This window comes from Protopterus annectens, chromosome 13.part0, assembly GCF_019279795.1.
Source record: "Protopterus annectens isolate FY-2018-M chromosome 13.part0, PAN1.0, whole genome shotgun sequence".
In the NCBI taxonomy this organism is placed as follows: domain Eukaryota; kingdom Metazoa; phylum Chordata; order Ceratodontiformes; family Protopteridae; genus Protopterus; species Protopterus annectens.
Window position 1 is genome coordinate 336571120 of NC_056747.1, and position 25810 is coordinate 336596929.

At 38.2% G+C, this 25810-nt stretch overlaps 1 protein-coding gene across 1 annotated transcript in view; it reads left to right on the top strand.

Moving 5' to 3' along the window:
• The window catches only part of CRTC1 (CREB regulated transcription coactivator 1), a 1948027-nt gene that overhangs the window by 682775 nt on the left and 1239442 nt on the right, over positions 1 to 25810 (top strand). Inside the window, exon 5 of the mRNA XM_044053956.1 lies at positions 426 to 520. Within this exon, the coding sequence (XP_043909891.1) occupies positions 426 to 520 (95 nt within the window). The remainder of the gene's footprint in view (positions 1 to 425; positions 521 to 25810) is intronic.

Sequence of the window (25810 nt, forward strand, 5' to 3'; positions counted from 1 at the left end):
ATCAAAATGTTTTCATTAGGCCCTGGTGATGATGCAGCATTTAATTTAAGCTGCCATACCACTTCCCAGTATTCCAAAAATTTTAATTAATCCAACATGTTTTTATGTTTGGATACATGAATTCTATGATTGCAACTTGGTTGTAGTTCACTCCTTGCTCTTTGTATGTGGTTAGTGGTAATTGAAACATTATTGAATAGGCTGTAGATTGATGAATATGGTTTGTGTGGAATACAAATAGAAACACCTTTTATTGTTTTTCAAAATTTTGGGCAGTGTGTGTGTCATAATCAGTGCTTCTTCCTTCCTTTATTTTTATTTGTTTTTTTTTTTTTTTTACTGACAACACCAGATGAAAGGTAGTTTTGTTGATATTAGTTTCCCAATATGTGTATTTTTATCTTTTTTGTTTGTTTGTTTTAAAGGACAAACTCCGATTCAGCTTTGCATCAGAGTACAATGACACCCAGCCCACCCGAAACCTTTACTGCGGGATCACAAGATATGCAACAAAAGAGGGGTAGGTTGAGCAGTTTTTCTGACATGCAGTAAAAAATTGACACACAAGAAGGCAGAGCCTACAGATGTTTTTATTGATCAAGAGTCACAGAAATATTAGCGGTACAGTAGATGTCTGCCACTTTGTGTCGTTTCAGTTTCATTGTGATGTGCTTCTTGGGAAAGCTAACAGTCTTCTATGCATTGCATCTCAGCATTGTCATTGGCATGTATTTTAACAGTTTTTTCTAATCATTTACAGTCGTTCATTCTTTGATTACCCATTTAACACATTCAGTCCAGGGCAGCTTAGGAGTGGTACTTCCAACACAGGAACAGTAGCATAGCCTGAGCTCATTTTTAGAGAATCCATTTTGAATAGCTTATAGAAAACAAATATTCATTACTCTTTAACTGTAACAGGTAGACTAAAAAGGTAAATTTGAAAGTTGATCAGACACAGATCTTTACAACGATGTAAATGTTGATAGTGTGAATCTAAGTCATGATTTAAAATTTGATAAAGAATGCAGATGTTAATATTATTTGCTTATCTCAGTGAAAATACTATGTAAACCCATCCAATTTTAATTAGATTGTGTGAGTGTCAGTTTAAAAATAATACCTTAACCAATATTGCATGATGTTCCTTTACTGAGATAGTCGCAGAAATGTGATAAGTATATATCTGATAGTCTGGCAATTAAAGAATAATAACTCATCATCTGTGTAGAACAGAGTGAATGTGCTGTATCGTTAAGAAGCATATTGAGGACTGAACGTGCATATATAAGTAGCAGGCCCGTGCTATACCCAGTGTCATTTTGAGAGTGCAGCCAGAGAGTGAGCATGTATGAATGCAGTAGCTAGTTTGTATACAAGTTACCTAAGTTAAAGTCAGCTTCTGTTGTGTTGTGTTTGTACATAATAAAGCTGCTTGAACAGAACCCACTAAGACTTGTCTATTGTATGCTGACTAGACGAGAGACATGGTGTCAGAACCGGGATTCCAGAGATTGATATTCGGAGCCATGAGGTGCAGAGATGACAGTGAAGGTAAACTAAGAGAAACATGCACGAAAAAGACCCCGAAAAGAACCAAAGGTAATGAAAACTTGCACGAACAGCTTATTTAAAAAAAAAAAAAAGATAAAACAGAGCATTGCAAGAGCGCAAACCACATTATTAAACAAGCAGGAGGCACAAAAGGTTTATTAACTAAGCAAAATGTTTAGGATCTAGATATTTGATAAAATGATTATCAGAAAAGCAAAACAAATATGTTTAAAGCAAAACAAGTATGTTTGAGGGGAAAACGGGCATGTTTAGAGTAAAATGGGCATGAAAAGAGTGTAAACCACCAAAATGAATATAATAAGGGCAAAAAGGGCACATTAAGCATAAATAAAGCAAGGTGACTGCATGTTTTTGGCAAAGAGCTGTGTTTTGGCATAACTATGACTTCATATTGTATCAAGGGCATAATTAGAGTTATTTGAAGTATCTCAAAGTATTTAAAATTGCCTACAGTGTGTGCTTATTATTGTGCATGTATTCTGAAGAGTTTGTGTGTGCAAAGTGCAACTATTCTGTGAAGTACAGTCAAAGTATAGCCATTTCGAAAAGTTTCTTGTGCTGGGTGTGTTTATTCACAGTGCCACCATTACAGAGTGTTTCTTGCACTGTAAAGAATTATCTAGCAAGGTACTGCCATTTTGGGGAGATTTCAGTCTGCTATGTACAGTTTATTCGCAAAGTGCAATTACTTTGAAATGTTTCTGACTCTGAGCTTCTGCCCAGTTCATTCGCACAGTGTAGTTATTTGAAGTGTTTCTTAAAATGATGATAAATAACTTTAGCAGTACACTAATTTCAAGAGTATTCCAGTGCCCAAGAGACTCATTTCACAAAGGTCAGTTATTCAGAGGCTTGTGCTATTGAGCAAAGTTACAAATACTGGCATAAGCTTCTGGCATATGTGTGTGTGTGTGTGTGTGTGTGTGTGTGTGCGCATATTTGCAAAACCCTTCACTGGTATGCATGAATATGGCAGACTGATTTCGAAAGCACTTAGCACTTGTATTTGATCAGAATATTGCAAAGAATTGGAAAATATTTGAGCAAGAGTACAATATTTTTATATAAGCAGCTTATTCAGACAAAGATGCATGCACCAAGGGCATCCATTTTGCTAAACGTAGCTGGGTCAGATGTCAGATGCCATTGAAAGAGAGTGTTCATTTGTGTATGCTCAGCATTATATGAGGGAGAAGATGAAAATAGTCATATTGTTGTACAGGCTGAATCAAGGGAAGACCCCAAGTGTTTGAAGCACAAATTAAGGGAAATGTGTAACCCCCAGACAAATATTACATTAGAGAAGCATTTGTTTTACACGAGATCAGAAACCTGGGGAAACTCTTGCAGCTTATATTACTGATCTGAGAAAGAAAGCTAAAAATGTGTCTGTTTGGTGACTTAAAAGATGAGCTGATAAAAGACAGGCTCATGTGTGGTATTAATAGTGCTGCTGTGAGAAAGAGTTTGCTTTGTGACAGTAATTTAACATGGAGTAAAGCTATAGAGATTTATGAAATCTTTGAAGTTACAGAAAAGCAAACTGGTTTGCTTGCAAGCGACAAGAGCATGATTTCAGTAGGCACCAGAGCAAATGTAGATAGCATGCAACACGTGGCAAACAGAAGTAGGCCTAAGCACATGGCAGCCATAGCCCCTGGTGGCTCACCAGGGAAACCACATAGTTTTCCAGCAAGTTCTAAGAAAGGAGCATGCTCAGTGCAGTACAAATGTGAATCAGCAAAACCAAAGTCAGCTTTATTGTTAACTGTCACAATTCTGGTGCCAATCATGAGTCTGAGAGAGTGAAATGCTTAGCATTTGGTCAGCAATGTCACAAGTGTAAACAGGGGAATCATTTTCAAAAATTTTGCAAATCAAGTAAACCCCACACAGTTGTAAAGAATGGTCACTCAAAAAAACAAATTGATCTAGTAAACTGCAATTCCTTTTTCTATGTAGATAGTACATCAGTAATTGGTGAAAGAGTTGATGTATGTGTTTTTGTAATGTCCAGATCAATGGTAAATCCCCGAAGCTTAAAATAGACACTGGTTCAAAGTATAATCTTATATCAGCAGACATATTTGCTAAAGTGAGAACTAATGAGCAACTGAATGTGGCCAGTAGTGCGAAAGTTGTTGGTTATGGAGGTTAAGAAATTCAAACCGAAGGCTCAGTAATGATTTCATGTTATTTGGGTAAGAACTGTTACAGCTTGATGTCCTTCAAGGATGCATCTGCAGTCCTAACAAATGGGTTGTCCTGCCTCAGGCAGCCCTTCGGTCGGCCGGATTCCAAAGTCTGGGTCTGGCCTCTGCTGATGTCGCACTTCACCCGACGTCATAGCTGCTTGGGTATAAAGGCATCAGCCGACGCCATTTTCCTCAGTCTTTCTTGCCGCGCGGTGCCCGAAGCAGAAGCTGTTCGCAAGTGCTGGTCGGTCAGATCCAGAGATTTCAGCTTACCGAAGACTTCTAAAAAGCTAAGTACCCCGTTGGGGACTCTTTCTTGCCTCAGCCGATGTCAGACAAAGTAAATAATTGTTTAACTTGTGGGAAACAAATACCTCATAAGGATTTCCACTCTTACTGCCTTCCTTGCTTAGGCCCAGACCACGACGTATCAGCTTGTTTAGCCTGTGCCTCCTTCAACCGACGGACTCTTAGACGTCGGTCGGAGTTCGCTGAAGAGCTTTTTGGCTCCACTTTTGCATATAAAATGCCGTCGGAGACTCCGACTACACATTTAGCTAAAAAATGCAAAGAAAAGGACCGACACTCGTGGCCCGCAGTTTCGGCTGAAACCACGGTCAGGCCTACCGCGAGTGTCTCTTTTTCGGCAGAAACCGAGACCTCTGTTTTCCCTTCGGCCGAAAGCATGCCTCCAATAACCGAGGCCACACAGGCCATAGCTGAGTCGGCTACAGAAATTCCTTCTGAAGTAGCAGGCACTCAAGAGTTGTCTGACACTATTCCGTTGGACATCTCTACTCCTGCACATGGGGCAGCTAGACCCCCTGCTTCTATGTCTATCAAGGCTTTCTCCAGGGTTAAAGCAGCCAAACTTTCTAAGGCCTTACCTGCAAAAGCCCCCCCCCTCACAGGCCTACCTCCAGTTCACAGATCCTCAACCTTGCTGAGGACCTTATTTCTTTCATCAGGGGATCCCATCCTCACCCAGACAGGGCCTCACAACCCCCTCCTGATAAGAGGCCTAGGACTGATCCCCCTGAACCTCTGTCCTCTGACTATTCCTCGGATGGTTCAGATGATTCAGACCATCAGGAAGGCCCGTACTCACCTTATGAGGACTCTGATGCAGAGGATTCCATCCCTTCTGCCTCTCCTCCAGAAGAATTTTCTTTTGGAGAAACCCTACACTCCATGAGGGAACACTTCCAATGGCAGGGTCAGGATTTTTCAGATTCAAGGAAAAGGCTAAGTACTTTTTTACACTTACCACAGCATAGGCCTTTAGCCATTCCACCTGTACTTTCAGTTGTTGATGATGCATATAATGATGCCAGTACTACCCCTGATTCTCTTCCCCTGGCCCCTGCAAAGCCTGACAGATACTACAGGGTCCCGGATACTCACTATCACTTGTATAAGGCTCATGCTGCCGACCCAGAAACCATCTCTCAGGGCCCTAAGGGTGTTGCAGCTGCCTCTGCCAAAAACCCACTCCCATCTGAAAGGGAATCTAGAGCATTAGAGAGATGGGGTAAAAAGGTTTATACATCTGCTACTCTTTCAGCGAGGGCTTTAAACTGTCAGTTTCACATGATTCAGTATCAGGAATTTTTGCTAGATCAACTGAATAAAAAACTGGCCTCTCCTGAACCTTTAGACCGTAAGTCCCTTCAGGATTTGGTACACAATTCTCAGCAGGTCAGTAATCATTTTTTAAAATGTGGCTATGATGCACTGGAGGCTTCATTTAGATCAGCTATGACTGGAGCAGTAATTCGAAGACATGCCTGGTTAAAAGAACAATCATTACCAGACCATGTTAAGTCTAAACTCCTGGATGCCCCTATGGAGAAGCGAAGTTTGTTTGGCTCCCCTGCACAGGAGGTTCTAAAGAAAGTGGAAGAAAAGGCAAAATCTGTCCAAACAGTCAAGGATTTTTTGCAGGTCCAACCTCCAATGTTTAGCAGAAATTGGCCTTCAAAGAATTGGTCCTTTCCAGACAGCTCCAGAGCACAGAGAGGCAGAAATAGACGCCCAAGAGGCAGAGGTCAATCTAGGGGGTGCCTATAGGGGTTGTCAGTGGCACCCTGCCAGCCAAGGAAGTGCCGCCACAGCTGCGACTGCAACCACTTCTACAGGACAGACACAATGACTTGGCTCTGATTCCGCCTACCAGGGAACAACTGGAAGCACCCTTGGGCGGAAAGCTAGCCTTATTCTCAAGAAATTGGCATTGTATTACAGGAGACAAATGGACTTTACAAACAATAGACAAGGGCTACAGGTTTCACTTCCACACTCTACCAAAAAAGAGAGGAATGCCAAACCTTCCACCAAACCAGAAATCAGCGGCTCTAAAGCAAATCATCAGTTTACTAAAGATGAGAGCAATAGAAAAAGTACCATCTATGGAACAAGGCCAAGGATTTTACTCCAGACTATTCCTTGTACCAAGAAAAGAAAATCAATGGAGGCCTATTCTAGACTTGTCCGCACTGAACACATACCTCATTGTTCCAAAATTCAAAATGCTGACACTACAGCAACTTCTTCCCATGTTGGGCAAGGAGTCTTGGCTGGTGACTCTAGATCTCAAGGAGGCATACCTGCACGTCCCTATACGACCAGATTGCAGAAGACACCTCAGATTTCTTGCAGGATCAGAGCATTATCAATTCTCAGCATTGCCCTTTGGCTTATCTACTGCGCCCAGAGTATTCACGAAATGCCTGGCATCAGTAATTGCTCACTGCAGGCTTCAGGGAATTCAAATCTACCCATACCTGGACGACTGCCTAATACAAGCGGACAACAAGACAAAATTAATACAGGATTTGGCCTATGTCATTCAACTACTACAAGCCTTGGGATACACAGTCAACATACAAAAGTCAAGACTAGTGCCATCTCAAAGGATAACATTTTTGGGGGCAGAACTGGACACAATAACTCAGATGGCTTTTCTCACAGAGGAAAAACAAAAGCAACTACCAGTCTATTTCATGGCATTAACAAGACTAACTCAACTTACTGCAAGGAAAGTCCTGCAGGCCCTGGGTTACATGGCATCCTGCATAATATTGATCCCACATGCCAGGCTGCATATGAGAAAGTTACAATGGTACCTAAGGAATGTATGGTCTCAGCACAGACACAGTCTAGAAGCCCAGATCCCAATCATTCCATGTCTGAAAAAAGAATTCCTGTGGTGGGCTCAGGCCTGTCAGATGAACAGAGGATTGCCTTTCCACAAACCACATCCAAGGCAGACCATTACCACGGACGCCTCAGACCTAGGCTGGGGGGCACACATGGAAGACAAGTGCATTCAAGGCCTATGGTCACAAGATCAGCTGCATCTACACATAAACCTAAAGGAGATGCTGGCAGTGAAGCATGCAATAGAGGCATTCAGACCATTCCTTCAGCCAGGACACCTGCTGATAAGGACGGACAATACCACAGTCATGTGGTACATCAACAAACAGGGAGGCACACATTCATACCCTCTGTGCCGGACGGCAATGGACCTGTGGAACTTGGCCCTGAATCTCAACATCCAACTGCAGGCCAAATTTGTACCAGGAAAAGAAAATTCACTAGCAGACAGCTTAAGCAGGACTACCACGGATGCTCACGAATGGATGCTGCATCCAGATATCTTCAAAACCTTAACAGAGAAATGGGGAATGCCAGAGATAGACCTGTTTGCCTCCCCACACAACCACCAACTGAAGAAATTCTGCTCAAGAGTATACCACCCACTTGCCTGGAGGGTGGACTCCCTTTCTTTCAGCTGGAAGGACATGACAGTGTATGCCTTCCCACCTCTTCCTTTGATGTACAAAGTCCTTCTGAAGATCAGAGAGGAACAGCCAAAGGTAATTCTGATAGCTCCAGACTGGCCAAGGCAACATTGGTACCCGCTACTAAGAAGCATGTCTCGGACACATTCTTGGCATCTACCTCTATGCCCTCTACTTCTAACGCAGAACAACTACAAGACCCTGCATCCAAACTTAAAAACACTGCAGATAACTGCTTGGAAAATTGCATAAAACAAAACCAGCTTGAATTATCTCAGAGGGTCAAGGACATTATCCTGGAGGCTCACAGACCCTCCACAAGGAAAGCATATTCAGCCAAATGGAAAAGATTCCTCATTTGGAGCGCAGAAAAGGGAGAAAATGCCACACTAGCAAACCTGGCACACATCCTGGAATACTTAGCAGAACTGTTCCATAATGGCCTGTCCTACTCTTCCATTAAGATACATGCATCAGCAATTTCAGCAGAGTACAACATGGATCCCCCTGTCTTCTCTCATCCTCTCCTCAGACAATTTTTGAGAGGGATCAAAAATGTAAAGCCTCCAAGGAAACCACCTTTACCTGCATGGGATCTCAAGTTTGTGCTAGAAAAATTAACACTTCCCTTTTGAACCAGCAGCAACAGCAGACTTACAGTTCTTATCTTGGAAAACTGCTTTCCTGCTAGCAATCACTTCAGCAAGAAGGGTATCTGAATTACAGGCATTAATGGCAGTGCAGCCGTTCCTTATCTTCCATCAGGATAGAGTATCTCTGAGAACCAATCCAACTTTTATGCCAAAGGTGGTATCCAGGGTATCTTTGAACCAAGCTATACATTTACCTACATTCTTCCCCAACCCACAGAACAGGGGAAAAACTACTACACACCTTGGATGTACACAGGCAGCTGCGCTACTATCTGGACAGAACCAAGGCCAGCAGAAAAACTGACCAGCTTCTGGTAGCATATGCAACAGGAGTGCAAGGAAAAGCAATTTCAAAACAGACAATCTCAAAATGGATAGGAAATTGCATTTGATTCTGCTACTCATTTCATGGAAAGACAACTCCTGCAAATATCAGACCTCACTCCACAAGAGCTACAGCCACCACTACAGCTTTCCTACGAGGAGTGGCTACCAAAGACATTTTAGAAGCTGCTACTTGGAGCTCCGTGCATACATTTGCCAAGCATTATAATTTTCCTTTATACTCCAGATCCCGAGCAGGTTTTGCAACTGCTGTTTTACAAGGGATCTTAACTATACCATCTTTATCTTAGCGCCTCCTCCCCCAGTTTTGGCTATGGTATTCTACCCATTTGTTAGGACTGCAGATGCATCCTTGAAGGACATAGTACAGTTTTGTACCTACCATAAATGTAGATGTCCGATAGGTATGCATCTGCAGTCAGGATTACCCACCCTCCTTCCCCTCTGTGGTATTCCTAGGGTACTTACCCCTCATTTAGCTAGCTGGGGGAATCTGTTATGGTGTATTTGTTTGTATGTGTATATGTATATATTTTGTGCTCTCTACTGTTTGGAATTATTTGCATTTGTCCAAAATTAGCCTTCCTAGAGGGCACCTGGCATCTGGGGCAAGAAACACTGAGGAAAATGGCGTCGGCTGATGCCTTTATACCCAAGCAGCTATGACGTCGGGTGAAGTGCGACATCAGCCGAGGCCAGACCCAGACTTTGGAATCCGGCCGACCGAAGGGCTGCCTGAGGCAGGACAACCCATTTGTTAGGACTGCAGATGCATACCTATCGGACATCTACATTTATGGTAGGTACAAAACTGTACTTTCTATGTAGTTCAAAGACCTGTGCAGTCATTATTGGGTCTCAAAGACCGACTGAGAATGAATCTGCTTTCTTTTACCAAAGCAGTTCATCATACAAGTGCATATCCTAGTTCCAATTTTTCTGAAGCCATTTTCTCATAGTATACTGATGTTTTCGATGACAAGTTGGTCAAACTTTCAGTTGTGTATTCCATGAAGTTAGATGCAGAGGTCACTCCAGTAGTCAGACCAGCAAGAAAAGTTCCAATAGCTATGCAGGATAAAGTCAAAGCTCAGTTGGATAAAATGGTGCAGCAAGGTGTAATTTGTCCATTTACAGAGCCAACTGAATGGGTGTTGTCCATGGTAGCAGCTCACAAAAAAGGCTTAGATGAAATCAGAATATGTATTGACCCAAGAAATCTGAATAAAGCATTGAAGAGACCTCATCATGCAATGCTTACAGTCGAAGAGGTCACAGCTCTGATGCTGAATGCTACTGTTTTTTTTCTGTCTTGGATGCAAAAAGTTCATTTTGGCAAGTGATGCTTGATCACATATCCTCATTACTGTCTACTTTTCAGTACCCCGTTTGGCAGGTACAGATTCCTAAGGATGCCATTTGAAATAAATTCTGCAAGTGAAGTCTTCCAGTGTGGAATGGAGCAAATGTTTTTAGGTTACCCTTGTGCCATAATAGTAGATGATCTGTTGGTTGGAGGCAGTGATGAAGCAGAGCATGACAGAAACCTAAATAGAGTTCTAGACAGACCATGTGAAGTGAACTTAAAGCTCAGTCATCTGAAGTGTAAATTCAGACAACCAGACGTCACATATGTAGGTCATTTGTTTACCAGCACTGGCTTGAGACCAGACCTGACCAAGCAAGCAGCTCTTCTTGAGATGAAAAACCACAAACAGCAAGCCAGCAACTCCTCAGTAGGAATTTATTTGAAAAAACAGAGATGAAATAAAACTCTAGCGCCTCGGCCAACAGCCTTTAACAGAGTACACTTTTTAAAAACCACTCAAACTATATATAGCAAGTCATAAATTGATTAATAACATAATTGATTAATTACATAGATTATACACTTTTCAAACCAACTTCTTAAAAAAACACATACCTATTTACATATTTACACAAAGCTTTTCCAGAAGCATTCTTGATTAAGTCCCCTAGGGGACATAGTATTAAATTTCAATATCAAGAATGCTTCTTTCTTTCTTAATATCTGTTTCACTTGTTCATCACCCATAAATTTGTTACAAACAACTCTATCTAAAATTGTTGTCTCAAACCCCTCCAGACTGCCATTATGTATTTCATTAAAATGTGTGGCTACAGGGCTAGTTATTTTATTATTCCTAACATCCCTTATGTGTTCTTTTATTCTACAAGAGAATTGTCTTTTGGTTTCACCTATATAAAATTTGTTACATGTGCATTTAATAGCATATATAACTCTCTCACTTTTGCAAGTAAAACATTCATTTGTTTCAAAATTCTTATTATTAATTTTATCAAAACGTAGAGTAACATATCTACAAATCCATTTTCCACATACTACTGTACCTTTTTCTTTTATTCTATCTGCTATCTCTACTTTTGGCCTTTGAAACCTACTGTGCACTATAAAATCTTTAATATTTCTACCCCTATTGAAAGAAAATGAAAGTTTCTTATGTTGCAAACAATCTACTTCTTTTTTTGAAATATTCCAACTAGATTTAATAATGTCAATAATTTCTTCTGATATTACAGAGTACGTAGTGGTAAAATAAATATTCCTATCCTGTTCCCTTATATTACTCTTCTTATAATAAGCCAAACTATATTTTTCATTCATACTATCCAACACTTTATTCAAGCTTTCTTTAAGATTCATTTCATCATACCCCCTTTCTTTAAATCTATGAAAACTATCCAATAATTCAATATTTCTATCTCTCATCTCACTACATAATCTTTTTATTCTATTAAACTCAGTATATGGAATAGATTTAATAGTATGTAAAGGATGGAAACTTTCTCCATGTAATATATTATTACTTTCTGGAAATTTTCTATGTATTTTGGATATCACCTTATGTTGGTAACTATCCCCTATTAATTCCACATCCAGAAAGTTAACCTTATTACCTTTCTGTAATCCATCAAATTTTATTCCCATACTATTCACTTGAATTTGATCTATAAATTGTTCAACTAACTCACTACCCCCTTTACAAATGAAGATGAGATCATCTATATATCTGTAATAATTAATTACATGTTTGCAAAAAAACTCATTGGTATAAATATAACAGTGTTCAAACAGGCCCATAAATATATTGGCATAACAAGGGGCAAAAGGAGCCCCCATCGCTGTTCCCTGTTTTTGCCTATATAACTGCCCATCAAATTCAAATATGTTATTCTGTAAACACATCATAAGTAATTCTACAATGTATTCCACCAAGGGACTATCCCCTAAGAAATGTTTCATTGCTCTAACACCATCCATATGTTTAATATTTGTGTAAAGACTCACGTCTATTACTATAAAAAACATCTCTTCATTCCATTTCACTTGTTTCACTACTGACAAAAATTCAAAAACATCCTTTACATATGAGGGTAATTTTTTAACTGTTGGCATGAAGAATTCATGTAACAGGCAAGAGATGTTATTCAAAAGCAGCTCTTCTTGAGATGTCAGCACCACAAAATATTCAAGCTCTACAGCATTTCCTAGGCATGGTCAACTATTTAGGCAAATTTATACCAGACTTCAGTGAGTTGACAGCACCTGTAAAAGAGCTGACATGGAAAAATGTCACATGGTCTTGGTTGGAACAGCACCAGAAGATATTTGAAGACCTTAAGCAGAAAATTGCCACCCTTCCAACATTAAGATACTATGATGTCAATAAACCAGTCACCCTTTCCTGTGATGCTTCAAAATTTGGTCTTGGCATAGTTATTCTTCAAGAAGGCAGACCAGTAGCCTATGCATCTAGAACACTTGCCCAAACTGAAATACAGTATTCTCAAGTTGAGAAAGAACGTTTGGAAATAGTATTTGCATGTTCAAAGTGTCATGATTATATCTATGGTCGAGCTATTCAGATTGAAACTGATCAACCTTTAGTTGTTGTTCTAAAGCATTCACCTCCAGTCAGATTACAAAGAATGATGCTCAAATTGCAGAAGTACAACTTCAAAATGGTCTATACAAAGGCAAACTTTTTTTATCTGGCTGATACCTTATCCAGATCACCCAGAAATACCACAGAACAGCTTGATGTAGAGAATTTTGACTTTGACATGATGGCAGTACATCATTTCTTTACCATTAGACTTGATGAGCTGAGAGATAATACAAAGAACGATCCAATTTTGCAAAAGCTCGACCACTGCATTGATGTTGGATGGCCATCAAAGCAGTTTAGTCTACCATCTGAAGTGCAAACCTACTTTCCTTACAGATATGAGATGTTGATGGAAGATGGCATTATTTTCAAAGGTTCTAAAATTGTTGTTTCTGCTTTCTTACAACATGAATACATCCAGATTTTGCATAGTGGTCACCCAGGTTCTCTATCTACTAAGAGAAGGGTGAGAGAACTAGGATTTTGACCTTCATTACTGAAAGACATTGATAAAGTACTTTTCTTCTTCTTCAGTATGCAGTAGTACCAAACCGCATTTGCAAAGAGAACCACTTCAACTAAGTCAAGTTCTTGAACTACCTTAGTCAACAGTAGCCACTGATGTATTTGAGTGGGACAGTCAGCATTACTTAGTCTTGGTAGACTCTTACTTGAACTGGTATGAGATTGATCTACCACCTAATCTAACATCCAGTACTGTTATAACCAAGTTGAAACATTTCTCAGTCCATGGTAGTCCATACAAAGTTATTTCTGACAGTGGTACTCGATTTACTAGTCAGTTATTTCAGAAATTTGCAAGAGAATGGGACTTTGTGGATATTCAGGACGGTTAGTAACATGTACAGTCAAGTGGAGTAGCTGAGTGTGCAGTGCAGATTGCAAAGCAATTACTTGAAAGATCAAAGCGTGATAATACTGATGTCTTTTTGAATTAACTTAATCACAGAAACATGCACCGTGACACTATACTTGGCTCGTCTGCCCAAAGACTTCTATCCAGGCAAATCAGAACAACTCTACCTTTTAGTTCCAGTTTATTGAGGCCTAAAGCTAAGGACAACAGAACCATCAAAGCCCAATTATTGAAGAAGTATTCTATCCAGAAGTCCAGCTATGATAAATCGAGCAGATTTCTTCTTCCGTTTAAAGAAGGAGAGGCAGTGAGGATACAAATGGTGAAATGTTTAGACTGGATTGATCATGTTACAGGTATATGTACCGAGTCGAGATCCTACTTCGTAGAATCTGAGGGTGTGGAGTACAGGAAAAATCGCAGACAATCCTCTTTCTGTACCAGAATGGTTATCGCAGCATTGTTCCCGTAATAGAGACTCTAGATCTCGGATCAAGTCAGACAATGTTCCCATCCCAGAAGGTGTCTTAATCTCTACTTCCATTCCTGAGGATGTTCCAGATATTCCCAAGGTTGAACATTCAGCAAAGACAGTTCCAGTTGCTAAATCTAATTCTATGTTTTATGTCGCACGATTTGGTCGCATTTCCAGACCTAGTGTGAAATACACAGCGACATGGACATAAATGTACATATGTACCTACTTCTGTATAATTGCACAACAAAGAACTATTTGTATTATTTACATGCCAAATGAGATTCATAGCATTGCGTGATCTTTTTCTCAAAGAGGGAGGATGTAGAACAGAGTGCATGTGCTGTATCTTTAAGAAGCATATCAAGGACTGAACATGCACGTACAAGTAGCAGGCATGTGCTATACCCAGTGCCATTTTGAGAGTGCAGCCAGAGAGTGAGCATGTATGAATGTGTTTGTACATAATAAAGCTGCTTGAATAGAACCCACAAAGACTTGTCTGTTGTAAACTGACTAGACGAGTGACGATCTGTAACATTCAGAAGCCGTATGTCCGTATAAAAGGTGTGTGGATCAATGTCAACTTCAAACTGATCCATCATGTTTGTTGTCCCCATGTCCGTGTGCAAAGATATGGGCATAAAAATGAGAAATATAATTTTAATAATGTGACAAGCTAAGTATTAAATTTCTGCCTTTGTCATAGATGAGCATGATTTTTTGTTGGAAATGGTCTGATTTTTATTACGCTGTCAGTGTTAGACTTCACTGATTACCTTGCCTTACTTCCGTGTACAGATATTGACAGAAATAAACTGTGGTATTTGGCCATGTCTGCTACTCACCTTTGATGTCATTACATGAAGTTGTACATTTTGTTAGCAGCTTTTAAGAGATACCTTGCTAATTGTCTTGCCATCGTTCCTAACAATGTAGTTGACCAAAATATGAAATATATAATTCTCAGCAGCATTACTATAAAAGTAGTAACATTTAGTTCACATAGGCATTCCTCTCCTTGGAACTGTCTGTGCAAGTCACAAAGCAAGAAATAGTGCCCAGAATATCTGTTTGATCTCTGTCAGCATTATTTGTAAAAGTAGTAATAGAGTTTATTTTATGTGGGCATTGCTTTCCTCTGAACTGCCCACACAAATCACAAAGCAAGACATACTGCCCAAAACATCCGGTTGGTCTGTGCCAGCATTTACTGTAAAAGTAGTAATATTTATTTCATGTAGGCATCCCTCTCCTCTGAACTGTGCACACAAATCACAGAGCAAGAAATAGTGCTGAAAATATCTGGCTGACCCTGCTAGCATTACTGCAAAAGTAGCAATAACAAAAATTGCAGATGTTTAGATAAACCAAAAAACAAAATAGTGCTGTCAGAGTAGTACAGAAGCACCATACAAGCTGTTCTGAAGGAGTCCCAGATGTTCATGGATGGATGTCTGTAATGGTCTTGATATTAGCTGTGTCTTGTAAAGAGGGAAAATTCCGAAACTCTAACTGTGGGCATTTTCGTAGTCTTTTTAGGAAGGAGGGAGAGGATGAAAAGGGGGGCACTGCTCACTTAGAAACTACCAAGTAAGCAGTTCGGAGAATAAGCAGAGACCCAGTTAGAATTTCCCAGCAAGCAAATGCTAGTAATAAACTTCCTAGGGACAACATAACAAGTAATGCAAGGTAACTGTTGCTATGCCAGGAAGTGAAAGCTAACATTTTCAGTCCCCCCCCCCCAAAGACTACCAGTACTTTGGGACTTACCTCAAGCAGTGGCATTGACAGTGGGCATTTTTGCCTTCTTTGGCTGCTATCACAGTAGATGTCAAAATGTGCCTTTGGGTCCTGGGTTTACTGGCCACCCGTGAGCCTCCGTGTTCTTTACTGCTCACCAGCTTGCCACTGTCTTGTTGCAAACAACTTTGGATCCATCCTAGCTTTTCCAGTAGTGACTCTTTCACTCCAAAATATCAGTTAGTCAAGGGGTCCCGTAACAGATTCTCTATACAGAGAAAGGGGAGATTATTGCTATGGGACCCCTAATTTATCCACCAGAGAACAAAGAGTTAGGGTGGTGGAGGTGCTGTACAAGTGGTTGAATTGGATTCTTAGCAACCAATTGGTTCTCACCACTTACATCACCCCCAAGAAAAAGTTACTTTAAATGCTTTTATTTGTTTTATAGCTTGACATACAAAGTAAGGGAAAGGGTAGGAGGTGTTTTTCAGTGTGGAGTCACTGTTATCTGTGGCATTGGTGAAATAAAAGGACTAACAAAAAAAAAAAAAAAGTAGAAATTTATTAGGCGCGTGCCTTTTTTCTTAACACGCTTCACCACATAAAAAACTGTAAGCAAAACTAGTGCTCTTATATGATGAACACAAAATCTAATAATTATGCTAGGCTGGCAAACAATTAATCAATTAAAATGGTTAAAAACCCTGATACAAAAAGTCACAAGTTTTAAAGGCATACTTTGAAATGGATGTGCAAACAAAAGCAATAAACTTATTCACTCAAGACTTAAAGCATCAGTATTTGTAATAAAACATGATCATGATTTCTCTCTATATTAAACTCATCACAAAACAATTATATGTACAAATAACTGAACAGACATATATTACAATAACTAAATAGACAATTCAAAGGCTATTATATCAAAGTCAAATAGACATCTAACAAAATATGAATAAAACCAGTTCATAAAACAGCGTATGTATTACAAAAACAAGATACATCAGCAAAAAATGTATGTCATGAAAGTAAATGTGTATATAAACCTAAATAAACAGCATCTGTGGCATTGTGGGAAACTATTTGACTTGCTGTAAATGATCCTGAACGCAGACTAGTTGCACAGAAGCTGATTTTTCTATGAATTTTGCAATGTAAACAACAGTTAACTACAGAGTGGAAACAAAATTTAAAAGGTAAGTTACAAATCTTGGTTACTTTTAAATGTCACTAATGCTGGAGTTGAACTGTGACTTGTGAATATATTTGTGCTTGTAGAAAACATTGTCAATAATGTGACTGTTTATGTATCGCCTCCGAGAGTACTCAGAGATGTGGAGAGATGCTTCATTAGGAGGTACTTGGATGTAATGAATTAGTCTGGTTAAGGTTAGTGGGAGAGGTAGAGCCTCTCCTAGCACTTTGTGGTTGCAGGGCAGAGAAACTTACCTGGTGGAGTGCCATTCCATTGCAGAAAACAAACACACCCACACATGTCTGTGAACTGTTTGTAGGATCGGCAAATAAGCTACTATACATCCGTATGTCAGATGTGTAGGGAAGGTAGGTTTAAGTGCAGTGTTTCATTTGAGGCATACAGTAGAACAGCTGATTGCAGTACATAGATATGAATTCAGTGTGCATTATTAAAGTACAGTGTGCATTTTACTGAGATGTTGAAAATAGGTTGCATTGGCTGAGAGCTAGAAATAAATGTAGCAAAGAAGTTACCACATTTAGAAAGTAGAATTCCTAACTTGTTAACAATATCAAGGCATTTTTTCTGAGACAAGAACCAAGAATTAAGAGAGTATTAAAGTGTTTGCATTATACTTTACATTTTTCACTACCAAGTATCAATAGCTCAATAGGTAGTATATTCATATTTGGTGATCGTCAGACTGCGGATTTTTTTCCCCTCACCGTGCACTTGAATTAATTTTCCAGTACTGACACTGCATTGCAGCATGAGGAGTGTTGCACTTTTGAGTGCGTCATCCTTTGGATCAGATGTTAAATTGAGGTCCCAGCTGCCTGAGTTGATGGGAACTTGGATGGATGTAAAAGATACGTTTGCACATATAAAAATAATAGGGATTCTTTAAACTGTTATAATAACATCCTGTAAAACTTAAAAATGCAATCTGCTACTTAAAACCTTCAAAATGCCTTCTATTTATATGTAAATAAAAATCAAACACAAACTTCAAAATAACTCATTTCTCATCTTCCCAATCTTTTCATCCCTAACCACTGTACTGCCTATTTTCTTTTACGTTCCTCCCATTTTTTATTATACAAAATTTCATTGCATTCTAGCAACCATATATGCCAGTATATATCTTGCTCCATTATTTCCACTTATTTTCAGTTTATTTATTAAAATCATTTACATATTAATTTTTTCAATATTTTGTTTATCTCACATTCCTGTATAGATTTTTAAAATTTTCTTTTCACAATCTAAAAACATACTCGGTTGTTTCTTCCTTGTTAAACACACAACTTTTCAGATAACTGCTTGTACTTCACGGCTGACTTTGGTACCAGTTTATTAAATGTCACTCTTCACAAAGAAATCTTTGCATTACTTAATATGCATATATATTGCTGCTTATAATAGCTACTTGAATTTTGCTGTCTATTGCCTGCCAAGGGCCAGTTTTGTAACATCTATGCATAATATTTTTATAACAGCATCACCTATTTTACCTTCCATTGCGTCACATTTCTGTTCTCTTATTTTATTCATATATTCATTAGCATCTTCAATTTTTAGTCTGTTACACTTCCTGGATTGCATCAATTTGAAATTGTGTGCATGTTTTACACTTAATATTTTAACCATTTCATCTTTTTATTTGTTTTGTATGTATTTTAATACCCATAATAAGTGCAGTTACCCCCCCCCCCCCAAAAAAAAAAAAAGTACTGGATTTATTAAACCAAAACCACCTCCATCTTTTGTTTTGCATACTGTACCTCTCTTCTACAGAATTTAATCTAGAACCCCAAACTGCATGAAAAAGAAATTCTAATAGATCCTTTTCATGCTTTCATGGAAACATAAATATTCTTATCTGAATAGCACAGCTTCCCTGATATTACTGAATCTGTTAAGTATTTTTTTTTCTGAAAATACAAGTCATATGATATTCATGCAGCAGTTAAATGCTTTGACTCTTAATAAATCATTCCATTGTTTTAGTATAGTTTGTCTCTTAAGTTCAGTGCCTAACACGTGAATATTAAGCCTATACCCTTCATTTTCTTTACTTTTTCAATTCTTTTACTTTTTTCTCTATATAAATGTAATTAATTCAGACCTCCACAGAAGAAAACACAAATCCTTCATGATAATGCTTAACAATGCCTTGTTTTTAACTGTTATAATATCATCTGCTTAATGCATTATTATAGGCAATTTCACGAAGTTCCTGTAAATCAAATTTGGCTCACAATTTGTTTTGTAGTTTTTCTTTAACATAACATGTATGCTAAATAAAAAGTGCCATATTCATCTAGCATCCCTAATGTACTCTACTTTGAAATCTCTCTGCTTAGCCAACTGTTTATAGTTGCTTTTTCATAAATAAGTTTCAGAAGGTTAATTATTAAAATATTCCATTACTGATTTGACATATATTATTGTATGCCTTTTTACTGTCACATGAAATCAGTATACCTTCAATTTGGTTTTGTGTAATTTCATCTGCTACTTTCTCATTCAGTCCTATGTGTTGGGAAGTTGATTATTCCCCTTGCTTCCTGGAGTGTTAAGCTAGCTAATCACTTGCTTCCTGAGGGGCTTTCTCCCTAATCCTGTTTAGGAGCATATTTCATGGTTTATAATATCTCATTGACAGTGTGTTGTTAAAAAAAAAATGCAAAATATGAAAGTTGTTAGATGATGGGCTACACTCTGGTGTTGGTATCAAAATTCTGTCTGGCAAGAGACTTCCAAGATGATTGCACATTGAGTAACAGCTTAATTCCAGCTCTCCTAGTGTGAAAACAGAAGCTCAGAAGAGAGAGTCAGTAAACTCATATTGTGGGGTAAATTTCAGTAACTGGCTTGTAAGTGCACTGCCTGGATGCCAGCAGAAAAGAAATTCAGAGAACCTGACATAAAATCACAAAAGGTGAGGAGAAAACACTGACTGGGAAGAATTTTGCAACTGTTATGTAAAATGCAGTGCAAGCTGCAGCTTTGTATCAAGACATGATTTCCAGTAACCTAGAGGAAAAAATAAGTCAAATGTACTCAGAGCTGTTTAAAATAAATGAAATGCTGACGGAGTATATCAACTCAAATGACAAAAGAGGTTGAAATGAAGAAAAGGCTGGCTGAATATGAGACTGCTCAAGAAGAGCAACTTCACAAAATAATAGAGGACAGAGTACATAGGGAAAACCTGAGATTTTCTACTATAGCAGCAAAGCTGAAAGGAGCAGACTGTATTAATTTTATGAAAGCACAAAGAAGCAACTGGACTGGTATTCCACAAAAGGAGTTTTTAATCAAATTGGCACATCGTGTGTATGCTCCAAACCTTGGCCGTAAGAAAGCAACCTCTGGACCTGTAATAATAAAGATGCAATCCTTCCAGCAGAAGGAGTTGATTCTGACAAAACTTTGGCAGAAGGACAAAGTACTAAAAGAGAGAGTGTTTGTGGAAAATTATTACTCATTGTACACAAGGCAGAAAAGGAGTCAATTTATTCCACTAATCAAACGTTGTGGAGAAGCAGGTGTGAGATTCAAACTCCTGTGACCAGCTACCTTCAGAATATTGTCTCCAGGAGGGCAACATAATTTTTTGATGCAGAACATGCTAAGGAAAAAATACAAAAGTTTGTCCAACAAAAAGTGAGCTGTGAAACACAAGGAGATTCTGCTTCTTGTTCTTATGGTAATAAAGACCACAGTGAGAGTGCTAGTGAAACCTTTTACAGTGTTTCAGCAGTAAATGCTTGAGAGACAGAAAAAAGTACAAGAGATGTCTAGAAGGGGGTCTATATTGAAAGAACAAAAGGAACAAAGTGCCAACACTCAGATCGAAAATGCTGCAAATTTAAAACATTATTGTGGGGGGCTGTGCCCCCTCACCCCCCAATAAATATGTATTCCATCACAGAGATCGCACTACAGTGAAGAAAGGGCAAATATTCCGATCTTCACTATACAGCATTAAAAAAAACCTAAGATTTGCGCTATTTTTGCTCATCTGAGCGTTCACACTATGTGACTTTTGTTCTTTCGATACGTAACCATCTAGAACAACCGAGTATGTTGGAAATGAAGCAGAGACTGGATTTGAGAGATGGTGATAAACAGGAATAAAACCAGTACCTCAGAAATTGACAAGTAAATGGTGGATTACAAAGCATTAATTATATTTGTGAAACATGACAGAACAAGAAAACCTGGAAATATTGGCCTTTTTTCAATTTGCTAAACTTGTAGGGGACTCTCAAGCGTATGCCCTACTTCATGTCATTAATGTGTGTGGAGGAACACTTAGGAGAGAGGAAGAGGAGAGAGAGTTATCTGTAAGTAAAAGAAAATTTTGTTCCTAACTGTAGTAGTTTTATAGTGCATGAGATAAATCTGCATGCTACAGAGTAAAGTTTTCTCAGTTATGTTTTATGTGTAATAGGATACTAAAGTAAACAGGTGCCACTCTTTTTTTTTACTTATTTTCTCTTTCTCCTTGTTCAGTTTTAAGAAATGTAGGCAGAGCATTGTAAAAAAAAAGTATGGTCAAAAGAATATGATTCAAGAAAAAATAATGTGCTTTTTCTCATTCTTGCATAGGGGAATGACTGGATTAAGGCCCTTGGCTTGATCTAGTAACAAGTTTTAAGAGAAATCAAATAAATAAAAAAGAACATTGAATATAATAAAGCTTTCCTCTAGCAAATAAATAAATGATTGTAGAATCAACTCTGTAGCTGGTTCTCATGTAGCCATGGAGACAGTCTGTTAAAGAGCAATAAAAAAAGAATACTTTCTTTAAGTAACTTTTTTCAGTGTTTTTCCATTCTGGGAGAGCAGTAAAGATGAGGCAAAACCAGACAGCACTTAGTAGAAGCACAGGTTTTACCATGTGTCTTAGTATGGATAACATTCCTTTCAAGTTAAACCAAGTGGTGAATTTGGCTGTCAGTTTGGGACAATTGTTCCTACTAGGAGGGTAAAGCTTCAATATTTGAAGATGTACATAGTGTTGTGTATTAGTATTAATATGTTTTAGGGATGGATTGGGGTGTATCTTTTTTTGAGGGCTTTCAATAAAACAAAAAGTTCTGTAAAATGTGACATAGGCTGAAATGGATATGACAAAGAAACAGATGTGTAAAAGGTCAACTTCCCAAGCATTAGTGTGTGCATGTACACAAAAGCTGGAAATAGATACTTAAAAAACTGTTATACATAAAAGGTGGGAATCATTTTTTTAACATAACACTTTCTATATTATCTTTAAATATTACTGGTCTCACAGATATATACAAGAAAGAAAGAATAGTGAACTATATTAAAATGGAGAGTGCAAATAGCTGTGCTACAAGAGACATATTTGGAATGAGCTGAACATGTGAATTTGATAAAGAAAGGTTTTCAGGTTGGTTATTCAGTGTAATATCTGGGACAAATAGCAAGAGGTGCTTCAGTAGTGATAGAAGAAGATAAAAAAGGTAATGGTAGATTTGTAGTAGTAAGGGGCTACTGGCAAGGGAGGAAGATTATACTGGCATGTATTTATATTCCACCTAAAAATGGTATAAGAAAATTCTGGGGGAAATGATCAGTTTTCAGCAGGGAGTATTAAGGGTGGGAAATGGAATTTGATTTGCAGCAGTGAAGATGTGTCTGGGGGCCCAGTAGGGAAGATATAACAAAGGAGGGTAGATTTATGAAGAAATATATGAAAGCATTTGGCATGGAAGCTGTGAATTTAGTAGTAGGAGTTTGGAGTGAATTTTCACGTTATTCCCCAAGATAAAAAACTGGACTAGGCTAGACAGAACTTAAATTTCATGGGAACATGTGCATTTAATTGAAAGCTTTGATATGCATGCAATAACTATTTCAGATCACGTGCCAATAATAACTGAAATACAAATGAGGGAGTGGTGCTTTCCCACCTGTCTGTTGAAAAGAGAGGAATTTAAGAAATGGCTAGTGGAAATTATTTGGGAGTTATTAGAGAAAATAGAAAATATTTCTGAAAATATAACTAAGGAGTGGAATAAAATTAAAGTGGTTTAAAAATAGGGTGAAAATGAAAGAGAGAGATGGTGGAGAAGTAAGAATTATTTAAAGAGACTGACAAATGTTAAAGTATTGTAGAATAGCGGGAATGACACACAAGAAGAGGAGGAGCAATTGTAGAATGCTAAGCAGAAAATAAGGGCTTACTTCAACAATATGCATGCATTATAAAGATTGATGTTAAGCAACTGTTTCTTATTAATAATAATGCCAGAGGACAAACTTTTAGCACAACAACTCAGGCAACAGAAAGTAGAATGGGGTGTTGCCAAGCTTAGGGAGCCTATAACAAGGAAGATAAGAGATCCTGTAGAAGTACTATTAATATTTTGGAAATTTTATGAAAGTTTGTATAAAGTATACAAATATGGAGATCAAGAAAAGGTACGAATGGAAATGTTTAAGGAAGAATTAAATATGCCAAGGTTAGAGGTAATTGAGGCTCAATTTCTAACAGGAGGGGATGAAATAGAAATGGTGATGCATAACAAGTCCTCAGGCAAGTCACCAGGAATAGATGCTATTTCTGTGGAAGTTTGCAAGCTAGGAGGGAAAATGATAAAGATCAGGAAGGTTTTGTTTAACAGTAATTTAAGAGAAGGAAAAGCACTAACAACCTGGAAGAAAGCGGTGGTAACTGTAATACCTAAAGAGGGTAAAGACCTATCAGATCCAGCTTCATACAAGCCCATTTCAAGCCTAAACCATGGTTATAAAGTGTTTGTTTACAATGGCTAAAAGAATGACACAGGTGATGCCAAAATTGATATAAATGGATCACTGTGGTTTTGGGGAGGGGAGGCAAACATTTGACAGCATTAACAGAACACTGATGATCCAGAGGGATGCTAAATGTAAGAAAATACCACTGTTGTTGGTTAGTCTTGATGCAGAGAAAGCATTTGACAGAGTAAGCTGAGAGTTTGAGCAGGGCAATGGAAGCACTTGCATTCCCTGATAAAATAGTGAGGTTATTTAGGAGGATATATGAGGGCTGAGAGGTGAAAATTAAAGTGGGTGAGTTCCTCTCTGATAATTTCTGTTTGGGCAGGGGTGTCCTCTTTACCCTTAGTTGTTTGCACTATATTTAGAACCATTGGCAAAGAAAATAAGAGATTCAGAAATTTAAAGATATAATTGGTATGGTAGTCAAGAAAAGCTGGCTCTATTTGCAGGTGATATTGTTTTATATCTGATAAAACCAGAAAAGGACATCTTAATGTTGTGGAACATTTCAGGATACAAAGTTAATGAAGCTAAAACAAGGCAATAGCTGTAAGTTATGTACCAACACATGAATTGGGTCAGCAATATCAGTATTTATGGGGACGTAAGAAAATGAAGTACTTGGGTGTATGGATTAAAAAGGATTCTGGTGTGGCAGCTAAGGATGTGTGGAAAGAGAGTCAACAAAAACTGAGAAATTGGAAGCTCTATTTGGATATGGATAGCAAGATGGAAGCAGCTAACATTAGTAGTCCCTTTAAGTTTTATATACAGGTCAGGCATATTTTTATCAACCAGAGGAGAAGTTCTGGATAGAAATTAATAAAGACCTTAATGATTTTATTTGAGGGGGGGAAGAGACAGCAAGAGTCAAGTCAGATGAGCTGATTCTTCCAGTTGAACAAGGCAGTTTGGGATTACCTGAATTTAAAGGGTATTTCAGAGCTACACAGCTAAGGCTCCTGTACATAGCCCAAGCAGAAATCTATAATTAAAAGGGGAAAGGGATGATGACGAAACAGCGTGGACACTCAAGAAACCAGCAGAGACTGGGATTTTGGATGGAGAATAACAATAGCACAGAATATTGTACTTATAAAGTAGGAGAAAGTATTCTAAGAACTAAGTCAGCAAGGGAATGGAGAAAGGAGATTCTGCTAATAGGGATGACGGCATTTAGGGATACAGACAGTAGGCAAGAGGGGGCACGAATTTATTAGAGAAAACTGGCAAAAGAACCAAGGTATTAGAAGAAAATAGAGAGTGAAAGGTAATAGAATGAGAAGAGGCCAAGAATTAATTTGGACTGCAGGCTAGAGATTGCTTTTCCTACCAAAGATGGATATCAGAGTATAGGCAAAGAGAAAGAATTAGGGTGATCCTAACTGAAAGACCAGCACTGGTAGAGTTTGTAGTAACAAAAGCTGCTTTGAAAAAAAAAAGGAATAGTTATTAGAGCATACAAAATATTGCATGATAACTATAAGAATCCATCAGATCAGGTTAGAAATGATGGCCGAAATCATGCGTGATAACCTAATAAAGATGATTCTCTTTTAAAAAAAAAAATCTGTCTGGCAACATTGAATTTTCCTTGAAACTTAAAAAAAATTGTATTTTACCTGCAAATCCTAACTAGTATTATGGTCTAGTAAAGAGTGGATTGCATTTTTGTAACCATGCAAGATAGACCAAATATGTTAGTGAGTGAATTATTAATTTCTTCAAGAGCTTTCCAGTGATGAGAAATGAGGTTACCACACTGTTGTTATATAGTATTGCATAATTATTGCAAATGATACTTATATTTTTGCAATATTTAAAAACAATATTAATCTACAGAAAGATGCAGGTTACTTGGCAACATTGTGTACTCAACACAGTTTCGTCTTTTTCTGTTTGGCCTGCCTAGTTTGTGTGTGTGTGTATATATGTGTATATATATATATATATATATATATATATATATATATATATATATATATCTGGTCTGTGTGAGTCTGGTAATGTGGTGCTAGTGTTGCCCTTCTCCATGTGACTGGTTGATCCAGTCGTGGGTTGAGAGAGCTTAGCTTCCAGTTTGGCTATGTAGCTGCATGCCCAGATTCACTAGCTGGACCGGAGAGCACACCTGAAGCTGTCCCTTGAAAATGCCTGAATAGATGGTTGGGACTGTATTGCTGATTGGATGAGTAAAGAGCCTT